This window comes from Callithrix jacchus, chromosome 6 (genome assembly GCF_049354715.1).
Source record: "Callithrix jacchus isolate 240 chromosome 6, calJac240_pri, whole genome shotgun sequence".
Lineage (NCBI taxonomy): Eukaryota > Metazoa > Chordata > Mammalia > Primates > Cebidae > Callithrix > Callithrix jacchus.
The window spans coordinates 54,266,159-54,285,123 of record NC_133507.1 but is presented as its reverse complement, the minus strand read 5'-3'; the positions used below and the strand labels follow the sequence as shown (position 1 = coordinate 54,285,123).

Genomic DNA, 18,965 nt, shown 5'->3' with positions numbered 1-18,965 from the left:
AGACCCATGAACTTTCTTAATCTACAGAGGGGTATCTGTATTTTTAAAACATATTTTACAAGGATGTTCCTATCATTTTGAAACAAAGTTTTTACAATGGATTCCTCAATTGAGAAAAAATTTAAATACAAGATAAAACTGCTTCTGTGTTTGGATTTTAGGGCACTTAAACCTATAGGTCTGACTTTTTAACAAGCTTTTATAAATAAAGTTTTACCTTCATAATTTTGACTAAAGAGACCAAAGCTATATGGCTAAAGAGTACACCTAGAACCGCCGTTACTGACAAATGATAACGCCAGTGGTGATGTTTCTTCAAATAAGACAAAATGTGTGCTCAAAGGAAGTCAGTTTTTGTTCTGACTTTAAATATGTATCTTAAATGCATGCATTGTGACTGTCTCCATAATTTAAAACCCCTAAGAAATTTAAACTTTCACATTATAATTTAGGGATTAGTCGATCTCTAAGTACCAATTAAATAATAGCCAGGAAAGTATTAGAAAACCTGAAGGTACATGTAAAGAAATGCTTTACATCACTATATGAAGTAGGTGTTGAATTTTAAGAGAAAGATTTCTTTCTCTAAAATTTCTGATGCCTAAGGTCCATCAGGAGTAATCTCTTTACTCCATGATATTTACAGTAGTTTTGCTCTTGGCCTCCCCAGTTTTAAGACTCTCCATTAAGGAAAACCAATTTTATACCACCTAGGGGCACAAACATAGTCCCCAGCTCCTCCTCCTCTCTTTTTTCCTCCTAGGTTCGGTTAAACTAGCGAACAGAGAAAACACATACACACAGTTCCTCCTGGCTCTGGTCCTTAGGGCACTAGTAAAAAGCCAATTATTTCTCTGCATAAGTTCTGCTGTCCACCCAGAGAGATTAAAGTATACATATATATAGGAAAATACCAGAATCAGTCTGCACCCATACCTAAGCCCCGCCCCACCGGGAAAAAGTGGGGGTTAGCGGGATGTGAGGGTGGCGGAAAGGACAGAAAAGGCCGACTTCCAGCTCCCAGGTTCTCCACAACATTTACTTCAGGCTGCATGGCAGCCAGGGACCCTGATCCTATTTTCAGCCGCGCCTCCCGATCCTCCTCCCTGTCACCATCACAAACACACTGTCCTCAATCGCTTGAATACTGGGTGGGGAGACCAGAGTGGGCCCTCTCCCTGCCCAACCCAAGGACTGTGGGTGGGAGCGATCTCCCCGCGCACACGGCGGACTCGACGGCTCCCCGGTGACCTCTGAACTGACCCAAGTAGGGGGAAGATAATTCAGAGGGAGGGGTCTAAGAGGAGCCGTTATTCCTTTTTCCTCTGCCTTAGGAAAGCGCGCGCGAGGGAGGGGCCGGAACAACGAACGCTTGTTACCTAACGGTCCGGCCCAGCCAGTCAGGCTCCCAAAGCCGATACCGCGCGGACAGCTGAGGTGGCAGCACAGCCACAATCGCCCCAAAGGCTAGGGAGCATGTCAGGAGCACCCTAGGTGATGGGAAACAGGGGGTGGGGACTGTGCTGAGCGACGTCGCCATGTTAGCGCCTTCTTTCTCCGTATCCCTACAGTCTCCAGCCCTGCGACCCTCTGCCCATCATTACTCACCCTTCCAGGTCACTAGTTCAGGATCCTTTAGGTCGCCCGGGAGGCCCGAGCACAGCCGTGTTTACAAACCACCGCTGGAGGAAAGGGCTGAACGGCACTTTAAAGGCCACGGGCTCCCACAGGCTTCCGTCCTCTCTCGCGAGATAGGACTGACAACCCTTCTCCCCGCCCCGCTCCCGGCATCCCCCCTTCCTTCTCGCGCCCCTCCCCTCCATGCACACGCCCCTTCTTGCCTTCCTTCTGAGGAGCGCCTCCGAGTCAGGTGATTCCGTCAGGCTTAAGGAAGAAGGCGGGTCTTCAGCAGGGCGGGTAGAAGGGGCGGTAACCAAAGAGCACTCGGCGCTGGTGATTGGACAAAGAGCCTGAAGGGCGGGAAGCAGTTCTGGAGCCGGCAGGACCAGAGGGCCCCAGGAGCGTTACCTCTGCAAACCCGGAGCTGTGGAAGGCTGTCATTGGCTGCCGGCTGGGATGCGGGTGCAGGCGGCGGTGGAGGGCCTGGCAGGGCATTGGCGGTTCGAGTAGGGGAAAGGTGAGCTCCGGAGAGGCCGCTAGAGGGAAAGCAGGATGGGTCCTCTGAGCGCAGCCCCAGGAGCCTGGTGTCTCCGTGGCCGTCGCTTCCCAGCACTAGGTAGGGAGGTGGGTAAAAGTAGTCTGCTCTCCTCAGTCCACCACCTGGCTCCCCGGGAGCCTGAGACGGGGAGTTTCGGGTAAGGTGAGGTTTGGAAGAGGCGGAATTTGCTGGTTATTCCCCATCCCTTCCCTCCAAAAAACCCCCACAACCTTAAAGATTTCAATGTTAACTGTAGGGATGTTGGTTATTCAATAAATAGCACAAGTTGAAAAGTATGAGCAGGGGCCCCTGTGAAAATTTACATTAACTTTTCATATAAGACTTTTTTCAGTGTCTTATTTTTTCCATTTATTAAATACGGATTTCTAGTCTGTAACAAAATTATGAATTAGTTTATATATTAACATAAAATACACTCAAAATCGCTGAAAAGTTTTAGGGGATAGTGTTAGAGTTCAAGAATAATATCTGGCATAAAAGTGAAATTGTAATGGCACTGACTCTAATAGGTTTCTGGACTGCATACATGTATGTAAGCCAATTCGGTCCTCTTTTAAAACTATTTTTAGTCATTTAAGAAACCAAATTATTAACATTGTAGTACTTAAAGTGAAAGTACTGTCCCGATATAGTAACAGTAATGTTGTAGTGCCATTGTAGTGTAGCACATTATGGCAACAAAACCTCACAGTTCAGATTACTCATGATGGAAATTGTGGACAGTGTTTGAGTGACATCACAGTTGTTAGGTCTAGAAAACATTGACTAAAATGATGCTTCTCTCTCCGTCTCCCAAAACGACTTATGTGAGAAAAAGAACTAAGAATATAACATTTCAAAAGACGTTTGGGTCAGTTAGAATAGATTTCTTTAAACAATTATTTTTCCATGTATGTGTATTAAAATTTGAAGTCATTTTTTCCAGTGTTGATACAATTGAGCAGTAGCTTTGGTTTTAAATTTCTCGTTTCGGCCGGGCGCAGTGGCTCACCCGCACTTTGGGAGGCCGAGGCGGGTGGATCACGAGATCGAGAGATCGAGACCATCCTGTTCAACATGGTGAAACCCCGTCTCTACTAAAAATGAAAAAATTAGTTGGGCATGGTAGCGCGTGCCTGTAATCCCAGCTACTCAGGAGGCTGAGGCGGGAGAATTGCCTGAACCTAGGAGGCAGAGGTTGCGGTGAGCCGAGATCGCGCCATTGCACTCCAGCCTGGGTAACAAGAGCGAAACTCCGTCTCAAAAAAAATTTGCATTTGAGGAATGTGTTATTATTTTAAAAATCTTTCTTTTTAGACAAGAGAAGAACTAGTGATATGAACAGTACTCCGATCTGTTTTGAGAATTCAGTTTTAGCTAATTTTCTAAAGAGAAGGTATACCTAAAGCGAGAAAAAAATAAACAAGATGGGGGCACAGGAAAGGTGGAAACTATGCATATTTGTTATATATGCAATTTGGCAGCCTGGCATTTAACAAAAGGTCTCACTTTATCCACATATTTCTAGTTCCACAACAGTTTGTTTACTATAGTTTTTCAACAAGTGGGGAAAACATTCAGCATTGTCAAAATGAGTGTAGTTACTATATTCAGACTGATTCCATGAACTTGTCTCACTACTTATTCATATCCTCATAAAATGCTATTCTTTTCCATTTTTGTTCTCACTTCTGCATTCCTCAATATCCCCAAGAGTCCTAAAGTTCTCTACAGTCTTCTCTTTACAAATGCAGGAAACTTCTTCTAGACCTCTTCTTTGCCTGTATTGTTCCATAATGCATCTACCCAACTTTGTTGTAAGAGAATTAGTGAGGGTCTAGTGAATCTCCTTTAAGAACCCCGCATGACTGCTAAATAAAACTAATATTCTTTAGATACAAAATGAGGCTATTTGGAGAAAATGCATTTCTGTCATGAAAATCTTAGTACCTAAGTATCACAAGAATCCGTGATAGTCTCTAATGCCCTCAGAATCTTCCAAATGCCACATAATGTGGTATTTCCACCTTGGTATGATAGGGCTGTTAATCCATAATCTGTTACTGCTCACAAAAATTCTAAGATATATGTATATCTTAGTAGACATATATACTTAGTAGACTAATATATATGTCTTGGTGGACTAATATATATTAGTATATGTAATTATATATTAGTATATAAAATATATATTTTACATATAATCTGTATAGTATATATAATAGTATAACAGACTAATATATGTATGTATATATAAATAAATACATGTATATATAAGTATTTATATAAATATATATTAGTCTGTTATATATACATTATTTATACATACATACATGTATTTATTTATATATACATACATATATATATATTTATTAGTCTGTTCTCACGTTGCTAATAAAGATATATCTGAGACTGGGTAATTTATAAAGGAAAGAGGTTTAATTGACTCACAGTTCAGCATGGCTGGGGAGGCTTCAGGAAACTCATAATCATGGCCAAAGGGGAAGCAAATATGTCCTTCTTCACATGGCAGTAGCAAGAAGAATGAGTGCCCAGCAAAGAGGGAAGCCCCTTATAAAACCATCAGATCTCTGAGAACTAACTCACTATCATGAGAACAGGATGGTGGAAACCACCCCCATAATTCAATTACTGCCACCTGGACCCTCCCACAACATGTGGGGATTATGGGAACTACAATTCAAGATGAGATTTGGGGTAGGACACAGCCAAATCATATCTCGTTTTTGTGTGTGTGCGTGTGTATGTGTGTTCATGTGTGTGTTCTCTCTCCATCTTCCCTTTCAACTCCCTCTCCTTCTCTCTCTCACTAATTATTAATTTACAGAACATAGTTTCTGTTTGTCTGAGGGTAAACAGACCTAGATGACTACACCCCTTATGTGTGCTTGGTACAACTAACCCTGGCCTCAGGGAAAGTGCCTCTACATAGTCATGGTATTCTCAGGATGCAACCCAATACAGTGGATTAGCTGGGATTTTATTAGTGAGATCAGGGTAGGGGTGTGTGTGTGTGTGTGTGTGTGTGTGTGTGTGATGTGAAAGGGGTGGATGATTACCCCACTGATACCTGAGAGATAAAATGAGGATAATGTGGCCGTAGACATTGTAGTTGAATTTTTGGTAGCTTCTATCTCATGAGATCTTTTTCTCTCTCTGCCATCTCAGGGTCTTCCTGCACATTGCTGAAATGGCCTAGGCTATAGTGACCTCTCAGCACTTGTTGTCATTATGGAAATTTTAAGTGCAGGGATGTCTGCCCTCCAACCCAAATCCCTGGTTTCTCAAAAGAATTTATAATTAATGGGGTGTGACATTATGGGGAAAAAAAAGGCTGTTTATCTTCATATCATACCAGTTAGCTTATACTAGCTTCACATAATACAGGTTAGCTTATACTAGCCAGAGAGAGGAGAGTGGAATTTAAGGGCCTTGTTTTCATTTTTGATGCTAATGCCACCTCTTCTCTCTCATCTGACTCACTAGAAAGAGGGATTGCCATCATTATATTCTGCTCTTTATACAATATTCTTATTAATAAAAATAGACAGTACCACTCCTACCATTCATGGCTTCCCATAACTAGTCCATTTGTCAACCTGAGGCCCACATAATACCAAAGCCATGTGATCGTTTTGCTGGAAACAAAGGGAGGTCTGTCAGCATATGGATCCTCCTGGGTCCTTAGACTAACATCCTGCTCTTTTCAGTTTCCTTCTTACCTTGGTTACAGCCTCATTGGTCCATGATGGCCAAATAGGTCAACTATCGACCTAATGTTCTTTTTACTCATAAAGCATCTATATTTATTGAGCATGAACATTCCAGGCACTGTTTCTGGCTCTGAGATGACAACTATAAATAAGACAAAGTTCCTTCAGGAGACTCTTGTGGTTGGGTGCAGGGGCAGGGGAAGACATGCTACATATATAAACAGTAAGATAATTGAAATTGTGGTAAGTACTATGGAGAAAATAGAGCAGGAGTGTAACAACATTCAATATCAGAAGCTTGCTTTTTAAATACAGCGTTAGAGAACTTGAAAGTAACAGACATTTTAGATAGCTCTAGAGCAGTGGGAGAATTCTGTGAGTTGTCCTTTAGATACAAGTCTTAAGGGAAAAATACTGAGATGTCCAGCAGCTGAGAGGCTCAGGCAACCTGCATAGCTATTTGAGGAAGCAAAGCCTGGGGTGCGATTATAAGAGGAGATCCTGGAGTCTCCATGGCTGGTAAGTGCTGACTAAAAGCAGTTGTTGAAAAGCAGCCACTGACAACAACCATGGGACCTCTCAGGAGTCTGCCATAATCAGTTGTAGGATGCTAGCTTGTGCTAATGGGAGGAAACCAAAAGCTCTTGGATTTATGGGACCCAATTGGTCTTAGGTACTCTATTTACTTCCTCTCTCCAATATTTAAGCTCCCTTGAGAAAGAAAATCTAAGTCACCAAATATCTCAGAAGAGATACATTACTTTTGTCAATTCAGAGAAAGGAGTACAAATTCTTGCCAGGAACTTTAACCAGTTTTTAGAGAAAAAATACTTTTTGCCCTTAATAATGTAAAGAACTGGACAAGTAACTGATGGATCACCTTTTTCGGTGTTAAGTCCATAACATTGTCAGTAGAATTATACTATGAAATAACTATGTTGATATGCACAGAATGTAGAGAATTCAACAACTCATTTGCAATTTCCTATGTATTTTTAAAGGCTTTGCAGGTAGGACCATAGCAATGCAATTTTTTCCTCTTCCAAGCACCCAACACCCAAATCAAACCATATTCACTAAATCAACTATACTTGTAGTTCACTAAATAACTAAATAACATACTCACTAACTAAACCATTTCACCAAATAAACTGTACTTGTGCTTCTGCTGTAAATTTTAATTTCAGTTAGAGAAACCGAACTTAAAATTTACAGCAGAAGCACAAGTACAGTTTATTTGGTTCTCAAATGTTATTTCCCATTTATCTCTAATCCTGCCTTAAAATTAATGGCAGTGACATTTATTTATACCCAACTTGAGTCACTCAGCAACTTGATCACAAATTTTGATCGTTCTTTGAACCTACCTGACTTTCAAGATCTTGAACTCTGAAAATCTTTCAATTTCTTGTGTATTTTTCGGTTCTTATTGAAACGGAATTTCAACATTACTGAAACCTCTGAGTCCTTGACTCCTCTGTGTTATTTCAATTTATCACCTTTATTGTGTCTTTCTTTGTTCCTTACCTGGTTTGAAATTCATAGGTCTTTCTGTTACAGTGTGCTTATTTCATGTCTGCCTAGAGCCACTTTGACCTTCTGTTATCTCTCCTTCCCAGTGCCCAACCCTGATAACCCTCACTGCTCTTTATATCAGTTTGTGTTAACAAGCTTCCCAACATTGCTGGAGAGTCACAAAACTAGGTGAATGATGTTCACTACCAATTTGTTACCTATCTGGAGCTGGGTCCCTACTGCAGCTCTGCACTTTTATGCACATTAAGCCTGTGCTGTACATAGCTTTTTTCTCTTTTCAAGCCCAGATCTGTAAAATTATACTTCTTGTATTTAAAATTATATGAAAAACAAAGTTTATCATTTCCTCAAATCAGCTTTTTCCTTGTCATCACTAACAGTATCATTAAAAAAGAAAATCAGCAATGTTATATCCATGTTATAATAGATATAATAGATTGTTATATCAATGTTATATATATTGTTAACTATTATAACAATCTAGTGTTATAACACTGATATAATAACAATCTATTGCTATAATAGATTTGTGTAATTTTATGGCAGTAAATAATGAAGTAGACCGGTATCTACATATTTTATGCATTCCTACCAATTTCTTAATTTTCTTCATATTTCTAGGTTACATGGTTTGTCTGAGTTTTTTCAGATTGTTACAACATATTTTCCAACATATTGAAAAAAATATATATATAAGTGGAGCTTTACATAGAAGGAAGATTTAGGCTTTAAGGAAGATCTAAATTTGGATCCTGACTTTGCCACTTAATGGCTATGTGATTTTGGGAACCGTTTAACCTCTGAGCCTATTTTTCTTTGCATTTTGGAAATTATTCCAAGTTTACAGGGTTGTTATGAGGGTTAACAGTATATGTAAAGCCTCTAGTGCAGAGAGTAGCACTTACTAGATGCACACACCCTCTCCTCTCCTAACTGGTTCCTGAGATCTAGGCATTAAATCCTACTGATACTATCTTTGCACTCTTTAAAATAAAGTTAACCCTTGAGCAATGTTGGGGGTTTGGAGCACTGATCCCCCTCTACCTCCCATGCAATCAAAAATTTGCATATAGCTTTTAATTTCCTCGAAACTTAATTACTAACAGCCTACTGTTGACCAGAAGTCTTACTAATTGGCCAGGTGCAGTGGCTCACGCCTATAATCCCAGCACTTTGGGAGGCCAAGACAGGTGGATCACAAGGTCAAGAGATCGAGACCATCCTGGTCAACATGGTGAAACCCCATCTCTACTAAAAATACAAAAAAATTAGCTGGGCCTGGTGGCGCATGCCTGTAGTCCCAGCTACTCGGGAGGCTGAGGCAGGAGAATTGCTTGAACCCAGGAGATGGAGGTTGTGGTGAGCCGAGATCGCGCCATTGCACTCCAGCAACTGGGTAAAAAGAGCGAAACTCCATCTCAAAAAAAAAAAAAGGAAGTCTCACTAATTACATAAAGTTGATAAACAAATGTTGTACTTTATATACATTACATACTGTTTCTTACAATAAAGGTGGAGAAAAGAAAATGTTAAGAAAAATCATAAAATATATTTCTAGTACTATATCATTAAGTTTACATCATGTTTACAAGATGAATTGTCTGTCTGAAATGGTGACAGCTGCAGCTGTGGACCTCTTTTATGGTACATATCGAGCCATTTAACTTTTTCTTGCAATGTCATGTCTTTGCTTCATGGGAGCACTTCTAGCATCACTAGTAGTACTTTGTATGGGTCCCATGATATTACTCAACATGTATAATATCGTACCAGCCCAATGAAAGATATGCAAAAACTGTGAGAGATCACTTTTTTTGTGACATGCAATTTACTGGAGATGAACTACTCACATGGAGATGATAAGTATCACACAGCATTTTAAGTGGATACTCATGACTCTTAAGCTCACTATAATAGCAACAGGTGATCACTAAATTATTACAGTAGAACAGAATGTTCTTCAGTTAATTTTATGCAGTTATGATTTACTCCATCTCTATATTTATCTCAATTGTAAATGGCACAATATACAGTCCATGTGCATGTTTTGATAAATTTAAAATTGTTATAATAGATTTGTGTAATTTTATGGCAGGAAATAATGCAGTAGACCAGTATCTACATAGTTTATACATTCATATGGTTTTCTTAATTTTCTTGATATTTCTAGGCTACGTGGTTAGTCTGAGAGTTTTCTCAGATTGTTACAAACCTCAAAAAGTTTTCCAACATACTGAAAAAAATCTATGTATGAGTGGAGCTGCACAGTTCAAACCTATGTTGTTCAAGGGTCAATTGTTTTCACTGCCACCATCCTAGGCCCTCATTATAGCTCAGCAAAGCTCCTATAGTATGAACTGTTCATTGCTGGCTCTGGTCCATCCCATACACTAGTCTCCTATTACCCTTTCTAAAATATAGCTCTAAACTTTGAATGACAGTATCACATGAATAAAACCCACACTCTTATACCTGCCTGTTTACATAAAATGGCCCCAATCTTCCTTTACAACCTTACCTCACACCATTTCTCTCTCATACTCAGGCAGCTCCTTGTTTCTCATGTATCAATGCTGTTCACTAGCCAACATGCCCTCATCTGGTCTGTCCTTGTGACATGGTTCTTTAAGGTTTGTCTTAAATTACAGACGGTACTTTTTCATGTGACTTGTTAACTATAAAATTATTTCTGCTCCCTCTGAACATCTTAAGACTGACTGCCACTCATTTACCATTTTACCAACACCATCTTATTAACATAGAAAATCTATTTCATGTTTGACAGAAAAATATCAGCTTCTGTTCAAAAACTAAGATGGCAATAAAAAGCATTTGGCATTAATATTTGTTTGCAAAGCTCATAAGCTGAGGCAGTACTTCCTATAAAAATGGTATACAATAAACATTTCTGCTAGGAGTAGATGTATTCCAATGATGTCATTTCAATGTCATAACTTTGACGCTAGAAACAAAAGTTAAATAAAAGGATATATACTCAAGGATGTTAAACTTTTGATGCACTATTTTTTATTCCCTTTCCCCTTTATAAAGTTTGAGTCATTGTGTGTGGGGTTTTTTTTTGTTATTGTTTTCTCAGGCCACAGCTCAGCTAGTCCCTTTACATTCTCAGGAAGATTCCCTCAGCTGGGACATCTCTTAAACCTGTTCCGAATCAATGTTTCAGGCCTTTTTAATCACCAAAACCAGCACCAAGAACAAGTCGTTACCAAGACTGATTTTATTTAAAATACACTTGGAATAGATGACTATTAATCTAAGCATTTCCCTATCACTTTTAAAATTTTATACTATGTACTTTGTATTAAATAGTACAGTACTTAGTTGCAGTAAAAGACATGTAAAATTTGCCATTTTAACCACCTTAAAGTGTACAATTCCGTGACATTTATTATAGTACATTTACAATGTTGTACAACCATTACCAATAATTAATCAAATTAAAAATAAATTATTTTTAAGCCAAAGTTAGCAGTGAGGGGCTATATACCAACTTTAATGAGACTAAGTTCTGATAACCTACTACCATAGGACCAGCCATAATTCATCAAATTTTCATCATCCTAAAAGAAATCCCCACGTGCATTAAGCAGGCACTCCGTATTCTCCCCTCTCCCTAGTTCTTGATAACTAATTGGCTTTGTCACTACTTGGATATTTCATATAAATGGAATAATGTGTCTGGCTTCTTCCACTTAAGTGTGTTTTTAGGGTTCACTCACATTTATTCAGCATCTATCAGCACCTCATTCCCTTTCATGGCTGAATATTCTGTTATATGGATGTATTTTAACTTATTCATTCATTGGCTGATAAGACATTTGGTTGTTCCTACCTTTTGGCTATTGTTAAGTAGTGCTTCTGTGACTACTTGTATACAGGTTTTTGTTTGAATACCTATTTTCAATTCTTTTGGGTGTATATCCAGGCATGGAATTGCTGGGTCATATAAGTGCTTATTATTTACATTGCTCAGTTTAAGTATTGAGTAGTGCTGTTCAAGAAAGTAGTTTGGGCTCCAGAAATTTCATATTTGATAGAGACTAGATGATGGATCAACAAAAAAGTGGTAGCAGCTCTACCTCTAGCTTTTTTGGGCCTCATTTCACTTTATAGAAGGTAACAGGATACATATATAACTTAGTGATCCTCAAACAGTATGCACAAAAATCACTGAGGATGCCTTTTTAAAGATGCAGCTTGCTGAATCTCATATCTAAAGAGTCCAATTCAGTAGGTCTGGACCTAGGGATTTTTATTTTTTAAAAGAGCAGATTCTGATGGAGGTGGTCTTCTCACCACACTTGAGGAACTTTGTTAATGACTACTCTTTCTCAGTGGAAACCAAATAGGCAAAGGGCACTAAAAGAAGTAAAATGTAGCTTTCCTAATTGTCATCTTAACTTTCAAAAAACCCTAAAACTTGGATGATAGATAATATGGTACAATATAATTTGCGAGGGAAAAAACTGTCTATAGTAGCACCACCTTCTTCCTTTGAATGGGAAAAGTTTGATCAAGAAGCAACATAAAGTATTAGAAGCAAAATACTGTCAAACCAGCTATCATCCCAAAGACTCCCACTATACACGTTAGCAACAGTGATAAACACTGGCTTACAGCAACTTTTGGCTTTAAAAATCTAGCCAATTCATTTATTTTTTGGTATCTGGTTTTTAATAGTCCTGTTCAAGTAAAAAGCTAACTGCTAGTTGGACTGACCCTGTTTTGAAAAGACATGGAAAATTCATTATAGGTACATAATTGCTTAATGTGAAACTTACTGAAAAACAAAAATCACATTATCCCCCAGCTTAAGGCTTCATTTCCTAACAAGCTGACGTGATTTATTTTTAGAACCAATCATTTGGAAGGTAATTCTGATTTGATGGAAGGTGATTCTGATTTGATGTATTATGAGGTTAGTCTTAACACAAGACCATCTTGAGTATTAACTATCTTTAATATTTTATAGAAGCTTAAAACACCCAAATATTTATCCTTTATATGAATAAACAAAAGCCCCAAATTACAGTGTGCAGAACACTATATAAAAGAATTCCCATAAAAATTACATTGGGATATTTTTCATCAGTGGAGCCACTGCTGTAGCTTCCTTTGAATTGGACAGCATCTGCCTGAATGCACGTTCTTCTTATCTAACTTAGTGTTAAGTACAAATCACAGAAGAAATTAAAGTTTTCATCTTTAATGAAATGACTTTGGAAACAATATACATTTCCATGACACCAATACTACAGTTTTTGGAGTCACAGTAAGATACACAGAATTACATCCGTAATTAATATGAATGCCAACATGTCAAGCAGTAATTTGTTACATGGCAAACAAAATCAAGAAAGCAACCATCAAACAAAAGAGACCCATAGCTTCAGACAAGGCAAATCCCAGGATAGCATATGAGAACAGCTGCTGCTTCAGCGAAGGGTTTCTAAAAGAGACCACATATGACTGTTACTTTGAAATATTAGTTTCAACATGTTTGGTAAATGTTAAAGAATCAGATTACTAGTGTGGGAATTTCTGTAAACTGAAAAGTCTGCTGAAAGATTATTTGCCTAGGTTTCTCTCACACTCTGTTCTCCTCAATCCTGATAATACAGCATAAAGGTAGGGAGCTGTCACACATTTTGACCGCTTCTGACATTCTTATTCCTCTGAAAGTATGTTCTATACCTTTTAAGATCTGACAGTTTAGGTGTTAAATAAATTGATCCTTTTAAGGAATGTGCTGTAATAATTATATTCCCAATATAGCTTAACAATTAGGAATGCAGACTCTGAAGTCAGACTTAGTTAAAATTCATTTTCTGACATCTACTAGCTATGACCTGGGCAAGTAATGTAACCTCTGTGTCTCTAGTCCTTCATAGGTGTTACTCTAGAAACACCGCACATGGTGTTGTGAGATAATGCATACAAAGCCCCTTAAATATAATGCAAGACACAGAGTAAGCACTTAATGCAAACTAGCTATTATTTCAGTAGCTTTCTAAGTTTCCAACAATTTCAAGCATGCTCTTAAAAGAACTTATTTAGGGACAGAAATGATTACCTGGCATAACCAATGATAAGGCTGCCAAAGACTGTACCAATACCAGCACCAGAACCAGCCACTCCTACCGTTGCAGCACCTGCACCAATAAATTTGGCAGCAGTATCAATGTCTCTGCTGATTGCACTGGTCTGAAACTCCCTTTGGATTAGCTGAGATACACCATTCTGGGCCCCATTAAATACCGTAGAGCCCTAGAAAACAGAAAATAAAGGTAAAGGTCATATCAGTAATCACAGGTAGCTATTTTAATTAAGTACCATACTGTCAAAATAACTACTTCTCTATTTTGCCAGGCCAGGCTGATTTTTAAGTTTTTTGTAGAAACAGGATCTTACTATGTTACCCAGGCTAATCTTGAACTCCTGACCTCAAGCAGTCCTCCCGCCTTGGCCTCCCATAGTGCTAGGAACACAGGTGTGAGCCACTGCATCCAGCCCAAGAAAGTAGATTTTTCAATAACTGTAGCTATTGTAATTTTAAATATAGGCAACTTAAATCAACAGACATAAATACTACAGTATTTCTTGGCCAAGTTTTGGATAGAGAAATTTCTCTATTTGGCTCATCTACTTTTTTGGATAAAAGGGTGGAAAAGAATTGCCCTAAAACTCATTAATAAAGTTTTTCTTCTTCACTCTAATCAAAAAACCCTTACTTGGTAGTGTTACCTATTTCAATTATTGCTGCTATTACCTCTCCATTCCTAGTCTCTGGTCGAGATAACACTGATGCAGAAATCGGTCTGTATGCAACTCTGGATCCAGCTCGGATCTATTAATGGAAAAAAAAAAGATGCCAGTATTAAGAAAGAATACAGGTAAGACTTCAAAGACTTTTCAGGTACTATGAATTCTAAAAAAAATCAAGCACTAAAAATGAATCAGAGACTTCTATATTGATTCTTCTCTGTTTGGTCATTTTTAATACATGAAGAAATTTTAATAAAGTTTCATGCCAATGAAATTGTAAAGCTTGCTACCCTGAATAAAATTTCTAATAACAGTTACAAAGAGATTAAGAACCGCTTTTGATATTTCCATTATTGTAGTCCCATAATTCAAGTCAGAAAAAAGCAACAAATACCACATTCTTTGGCAAGTTTAAGTGGACCCAACACATACATTAGGAGTATCACTATAAATGTTTATCTTCAAAATAGCCCAGCAGTTAATATGAGCCCTGACCATTTCCAAGATATTTCTATATGACCATTAATCACAAAAATTTTTAACGGAACTTAAGCAATGCTACATCAGTTTAAGAATAATCTCTGAAATATCTGCCCATAAGGACATATTCCGGTCCAACTTCTCTGCCCTTGAGTGTCCACTAAACTAAGGTCATAGAAAAATCCCTTCAGAACCAAGACCTGATTCTCGAAGACAAATCTTTCAGATTTAGACTTCACTTAAAGCCTGCAAAACTGTTATGAAAATTATACAAAAGAGGCAGCAAGAAAGACTTTGGGCTCGTTCCCCCACCATCTTCCTCCACCCCCACACGGAAAGGCAAAGTCCCTCCCTCTGCAGGAACGAGTTTGACCTACAGATAGGCATTGGAAAGCGCTGCTGCGGTGAACTAGGCCTCAGAGTCCCCCTACATCCTCTGCAGTACCCCAACCTCCGCGTCGACCCCAGTCCAACAGAGAGGATGAGGAGGCGGAGAAAAGAGTCGCTCCGGGCCTAGGGACAGGAGGGTTTGACCTACATTCAGAGAGGCCTGACAGGCCTCGGAGGCTCTCCATCGCCCTTGTGGCGAGGAGAGGGCTGAGATGCCGTAAGATAAGGAGGAAAGGAAGAAAAGGGCAATGGGTTAATGGGTGAGGGGAGAGTCATTCCCGAGAGGGCGGTGTGTCCCGCCCGAAGATTGCCCCATTCAACAATGTGGACGCTCCAGGCCAAGAGGCCCAGCCAGACCTCAGTCCCCCGGCCCTGCCTGGGCTACGCACCAGAGCGGGGGTGCAGGCGAGCTTGGCGCAGGCGAACATCTTACACTCCTCGGAACCACGCGGCTGGAGGTCTTGGATGACACGCTACGTGGGCTCCTCTCCCGCTTCCTCTCTGCGGAGGCAAAAAGGCTTAAGGTCAAGTGCCCTCAGGGGCCTGTTTTTCCCACCGAGGCCCCGCGTGCTCCTGTGCACGCCGTCAGCTTGGGCCGTGTGCCCAGTGAGACGCTGGCACAATAAATGGGTCCCTATTGGGCGCTGCTCCGCCCTGGCCAGACCGAGCTCACTGTGTCCTCCACTTACCTTCCCGAGAGGTGGCGGCGGCACCGGGTGCGGCAGAGGTCGAAGGAATGGGGCTTAGTGCGCAGTCGCAGTCCGGCTCTTATTCGCGCCGCAGCACCCGGATGAAGAAGGCGGGGTTTCGAGTACAGCAAGGAAGACACTCAAGGTCATTTTGTAACAACTTTATTGGCAACTAGCCGGGAAGGACAACGACAACCACCTGGTGATCGGGCAGGCAGAGAGTAAGAGAGAGACAAAACGAAAAACTGTAGACTAGCCCGGCAGAGAGGACTAAACAGATTAACTTTTGATCTAAGTTGGCTGCAGGATAGTGGGCCTTTTTCTTCACGTTGGCACCTTGTAAGATTTGGCCTTTTATCAGTTGCTTCTTCTCTGTTGTAGAGTGGCATCTTTGCTGGTCATTCTAATCCTCTGTGAAATAGGACTGTGGCTGGGGGGAAGAAAGATGGGTCATTCACTACTTAACAAGAAACTAAGATCCCCAGCAAGGTGAAGATATTTATTTCAAGGAACCTGGAAAATGGTTCCAGAAGTATGGCAAATCCTTCAGGTGAAAGAGGGCCTGATCTAGAAGTACTGGTGGAGCCTTAGCAAATGAGTAGATCACCTGGGGCACAAAGTTGCCTCTGGGTAAAGTGAGGGTGCTCCTTTTCCAGCTCTAGGATTGGAAGAATTAAGGGATTTTAATGTATTTTATGTAGGACTTGAAACTAAAAAAAGTCTGAGTATTTTCAAAACCTACTCAAATTTAACACCTTGTTTTTGATAACTTTGGACAAATTATTTTTTCAAAGGAATGCAGAAATATCTCAGAAAAATGGCTCTTACTGAACTTCTGGTCTTTTTAGATCCTTCAATTATGTAAATTTAATTTAGTAGTTATAACAAATGGCTACTGGAAGTGATATCAACATGTCAACATAAAAGATCAAACATCTAGTCAGATGCGGTGGCTCACGCCAGTAATCCCAGCACTTTGGGAGGCCCAGGCAGTCGGATCACCTGAGGTCGGGAGTTCGAGACCAGCCTGACAAACACAGAGAAACCCTGTCTTTACTAAAAATACAAAATTAGCCAGGCTTGCGGGTGCATGCTTGTAATCCCACTACTCCCGAGACTGAGGCAGGAGAATCGCTTGGTCCCGGGAGGCGGAGGTTGCCATGAGCAGAGATTGCGCCATTGCACTCCAGCCCTTGGGCAACAAGAGCGAAACTCCATCTCAAAGAAAGAATTTAAAAAAAGAAAAGGTTAAACATCTAGAATGCCCTGCTAAGAAGCTGACTGGGGACTGAACTCCACCCCACTCTGCCTGGAGCTCTGGTATGAGACATCATCAACCTAGAGGATCAGCTTTTTACTCATTAGCACAAAGGTGCAATATTATCTAGCAGCAATCCTGGGGGAAAACCCTCAGAACTAACACTTAAAAATGAATAAGACTTTGTCACTAATGCAACTTAAAATGCAAATCGTTCAGAATTACAAAATGCTAATCATTGTAGGCTCAATCTTTAGCTGGAAAATAGAGATAATTCACATGTACAGTTCAAGAAGCTATTCATACAGTTTTTCAAGTACTCAATTCTAACCTGAAGAACATGGTGTCCTGTGGTCTACAGTAGAATGAACAATAAGGCCCTGTACTTCAATAATAGATTCTCTAGAGGAAAAAATTATTCTAAGTGAATTTGTGTAAAGAGATGGTTTAAATGATGTTTCTATCTCTTCAGCACTAAATCAGTAGCAGTAACTATTGAGGAGGAAGCAAGAAAGAATCCAAGACCTACAGTGGCTGCTTCCAAGTTGCATATGGACTAGTTGCTTATGGCAGGGAGAGACATAGGTTCGAAAATTCAGGCTAGTCTGTTCTGTTGAGGGGCCTGACCGTGGCTGACTCCACGGTGGTTTTCTAGATAGATTAACTCAGACTTTGCTTGGTTTTGCATCCTAAGACTTACATTATAGAAAGAGGGGAGTGCATTGGAGTAACACCAACCCATGTTGATTGAGGGTGAATATTTGCACTGAGGGAGTTTGAAGTAAAAAGGTACCTTCTGAGAAGACTAAAGTGAGGCCATAAAGATGAACAGGGACCTCCCTGAGAAGTATCTATTCCTTTCTGTGCTTTTTCATGAACAGTGGGAACAGTCATAGTAAGTTATGAGGCATCATAATTTGGCAATATCTGATAAGACTGGGTGATGATAATAGTCTGAGTGATGATGGCATGTTGAAGATAAGACTCGGATAATAAAGGGAAGTATGACGGATCACTCCCAAATGTGCCCCTGTCCGGAAACCACCTGGACAGGAAAAAGGCCAGAGAAAGAGAACTGAGGCATCCAGCACATATGAGTGAGGCCTTCTTGGATCTCTATCTCTTGTTAAGCCTTCCCAACACCATGAGGAACAGAAGGGAGTCATCCCCTGTGAGCTCACTGTGATGGTGAAGTATGGTTATATTAGCGAATTTGAAGTCATTGATGATCACACAGCTGGGAAAAATTGTTGTGAACCTCACAGGCAGGCTAAACAAGTGTGGTGTAATCAACCTCATATTTGATGTACAGCTCAAACATCTGGAAAAATGACAGAATAATCTGCTTCTATCCTGCCAGTTTGGTTTTACTGTACTGACAACCTCAGCTGGCATCACGGACCATGAAGAAGCAAGAAGAAATCACACAAGAGGGAAAATCCTGGGGTTCTTTTTTAGAAATATAATACATATTTACAAATAAAATGCCTCATAGACTCTGGTGCTTAAAAAAAAAAAACCAAAGGTTTTCATTTGAAGCTCCGTTTTAGGATAGTTTATTATGAAGTGCTAATATATATTTAGTGATAGATAACTAAAACAGGAAACATTGTCTGCCAAATATTCACTACTTCTTTGAGATCCACTTGGAGGTAAGCAGCATCTCTCTCTCCTTTTTTTTTTTTTTTTTTTTTGAGACAAAGTCTTGCTCTGTCATCCAGGCTAGAATGCAGTGGTGTGACCATAGCTCACTGTAGCTTTGACTTTCTGGCTTCAAGTGATCCTCCCACCTCAGCCTTCTGAGTAGCTGGGACTACAGGCATGCACCACCAAACCTGCTAATAAAACTTTTTATAGAGCTAGGGTCTCCCTATAGAGCTATGTTGCCTAGGCAGGTCTCTGGCGCCTAGGCTTAAGTGATCTGTCTTGGCCAC

General features: G+C 40.0%; 2 protein-coding genes across 25 annotated transcripts in view; both read right to left on the bottom strand.

Moving 5' to 3' along the window:
* The window catches only part of ATF2 (activating transcription factor 2), an 89,862-nt gene extending 87,955 nt beyond the window's left edge, over positions 1 to 1,907 (bottom strand). For 19 of the 24 annotated variants that reach the window (XR_013518864.1, XR_013518869.1, XR_013518865.1 and 16 more), the window contains exon 1: positions 1,609 to 1,762. The gene's annotated coding sequence lies outside the window, so the exon portion shown is untranslated. Of the gene's footprint in view, positions 1 to 1,379; positions 1,470 to 1,608; positions 1,763 to 1,841 lie in introns of those variants that run through there. The other 5 variants (XM_035304489.3, XM_078327353.1, XM_035304490.3 and 2 more) reach the window with 2 other exon arrangements.
* Positions 1,908 to 10,648: 8,741 nt separating this feature from the next.
* ATP5MC3 (ATP synthase membrane subunit c locus 3) lies at positions 10,649 to 15,829 on the bottom strand. Its single transcript, XM_002749311.6, has 5 exons — positions 15,774 to 15,829; positions 15,474 to 15,585; positions 14,219 to 14,296; positions 13,523 to 13,716; positions 10,649 to 12,898 (listed from the first exon to the last, which is right to left on the bottom strand). Exons 2-5 carry the CDS (start codon positions 15,510 to 15,512, stop codon positions 12,784 to 12,786), a joined length of 426 nt encoding a protein of 141 aa, XP_002749357.1. The 5' UTR covers positions 15,513 to 15,585; positions 15,774 to 15,829; the 3' UTR covers positions 10,649 to 12,783.
* Between the last annotated feature and the right edge of the window lie 3,136 nt (positions 15,830 to 18,965).

Excerpts from the sequence above, each read along its gene's own strand:
- ATP5MC3 (XM_002749311.6), bottom strand. The coding sequence starts at position 15,512 with ATGTTCGCCTGCGCCAAGCTCGCCTGCACCCCCGCTCTG. Across the intron at positions 14,297-15,473 it reads TCGCCTGCACCCCCGCTCTG|ATCCGAGCTGGATCCAGAGT; the intron begins GTGCGTAGCCCA and ends TTCCATTAATAG. Across the intron at positions 13,717-14,218 it reads CAGAGACTAGGAATGGAGAG|GGCTCTACGGTATTTAATGG; the intron begins GTAATAGCAGCA and ends TCTGTTTTCTAG.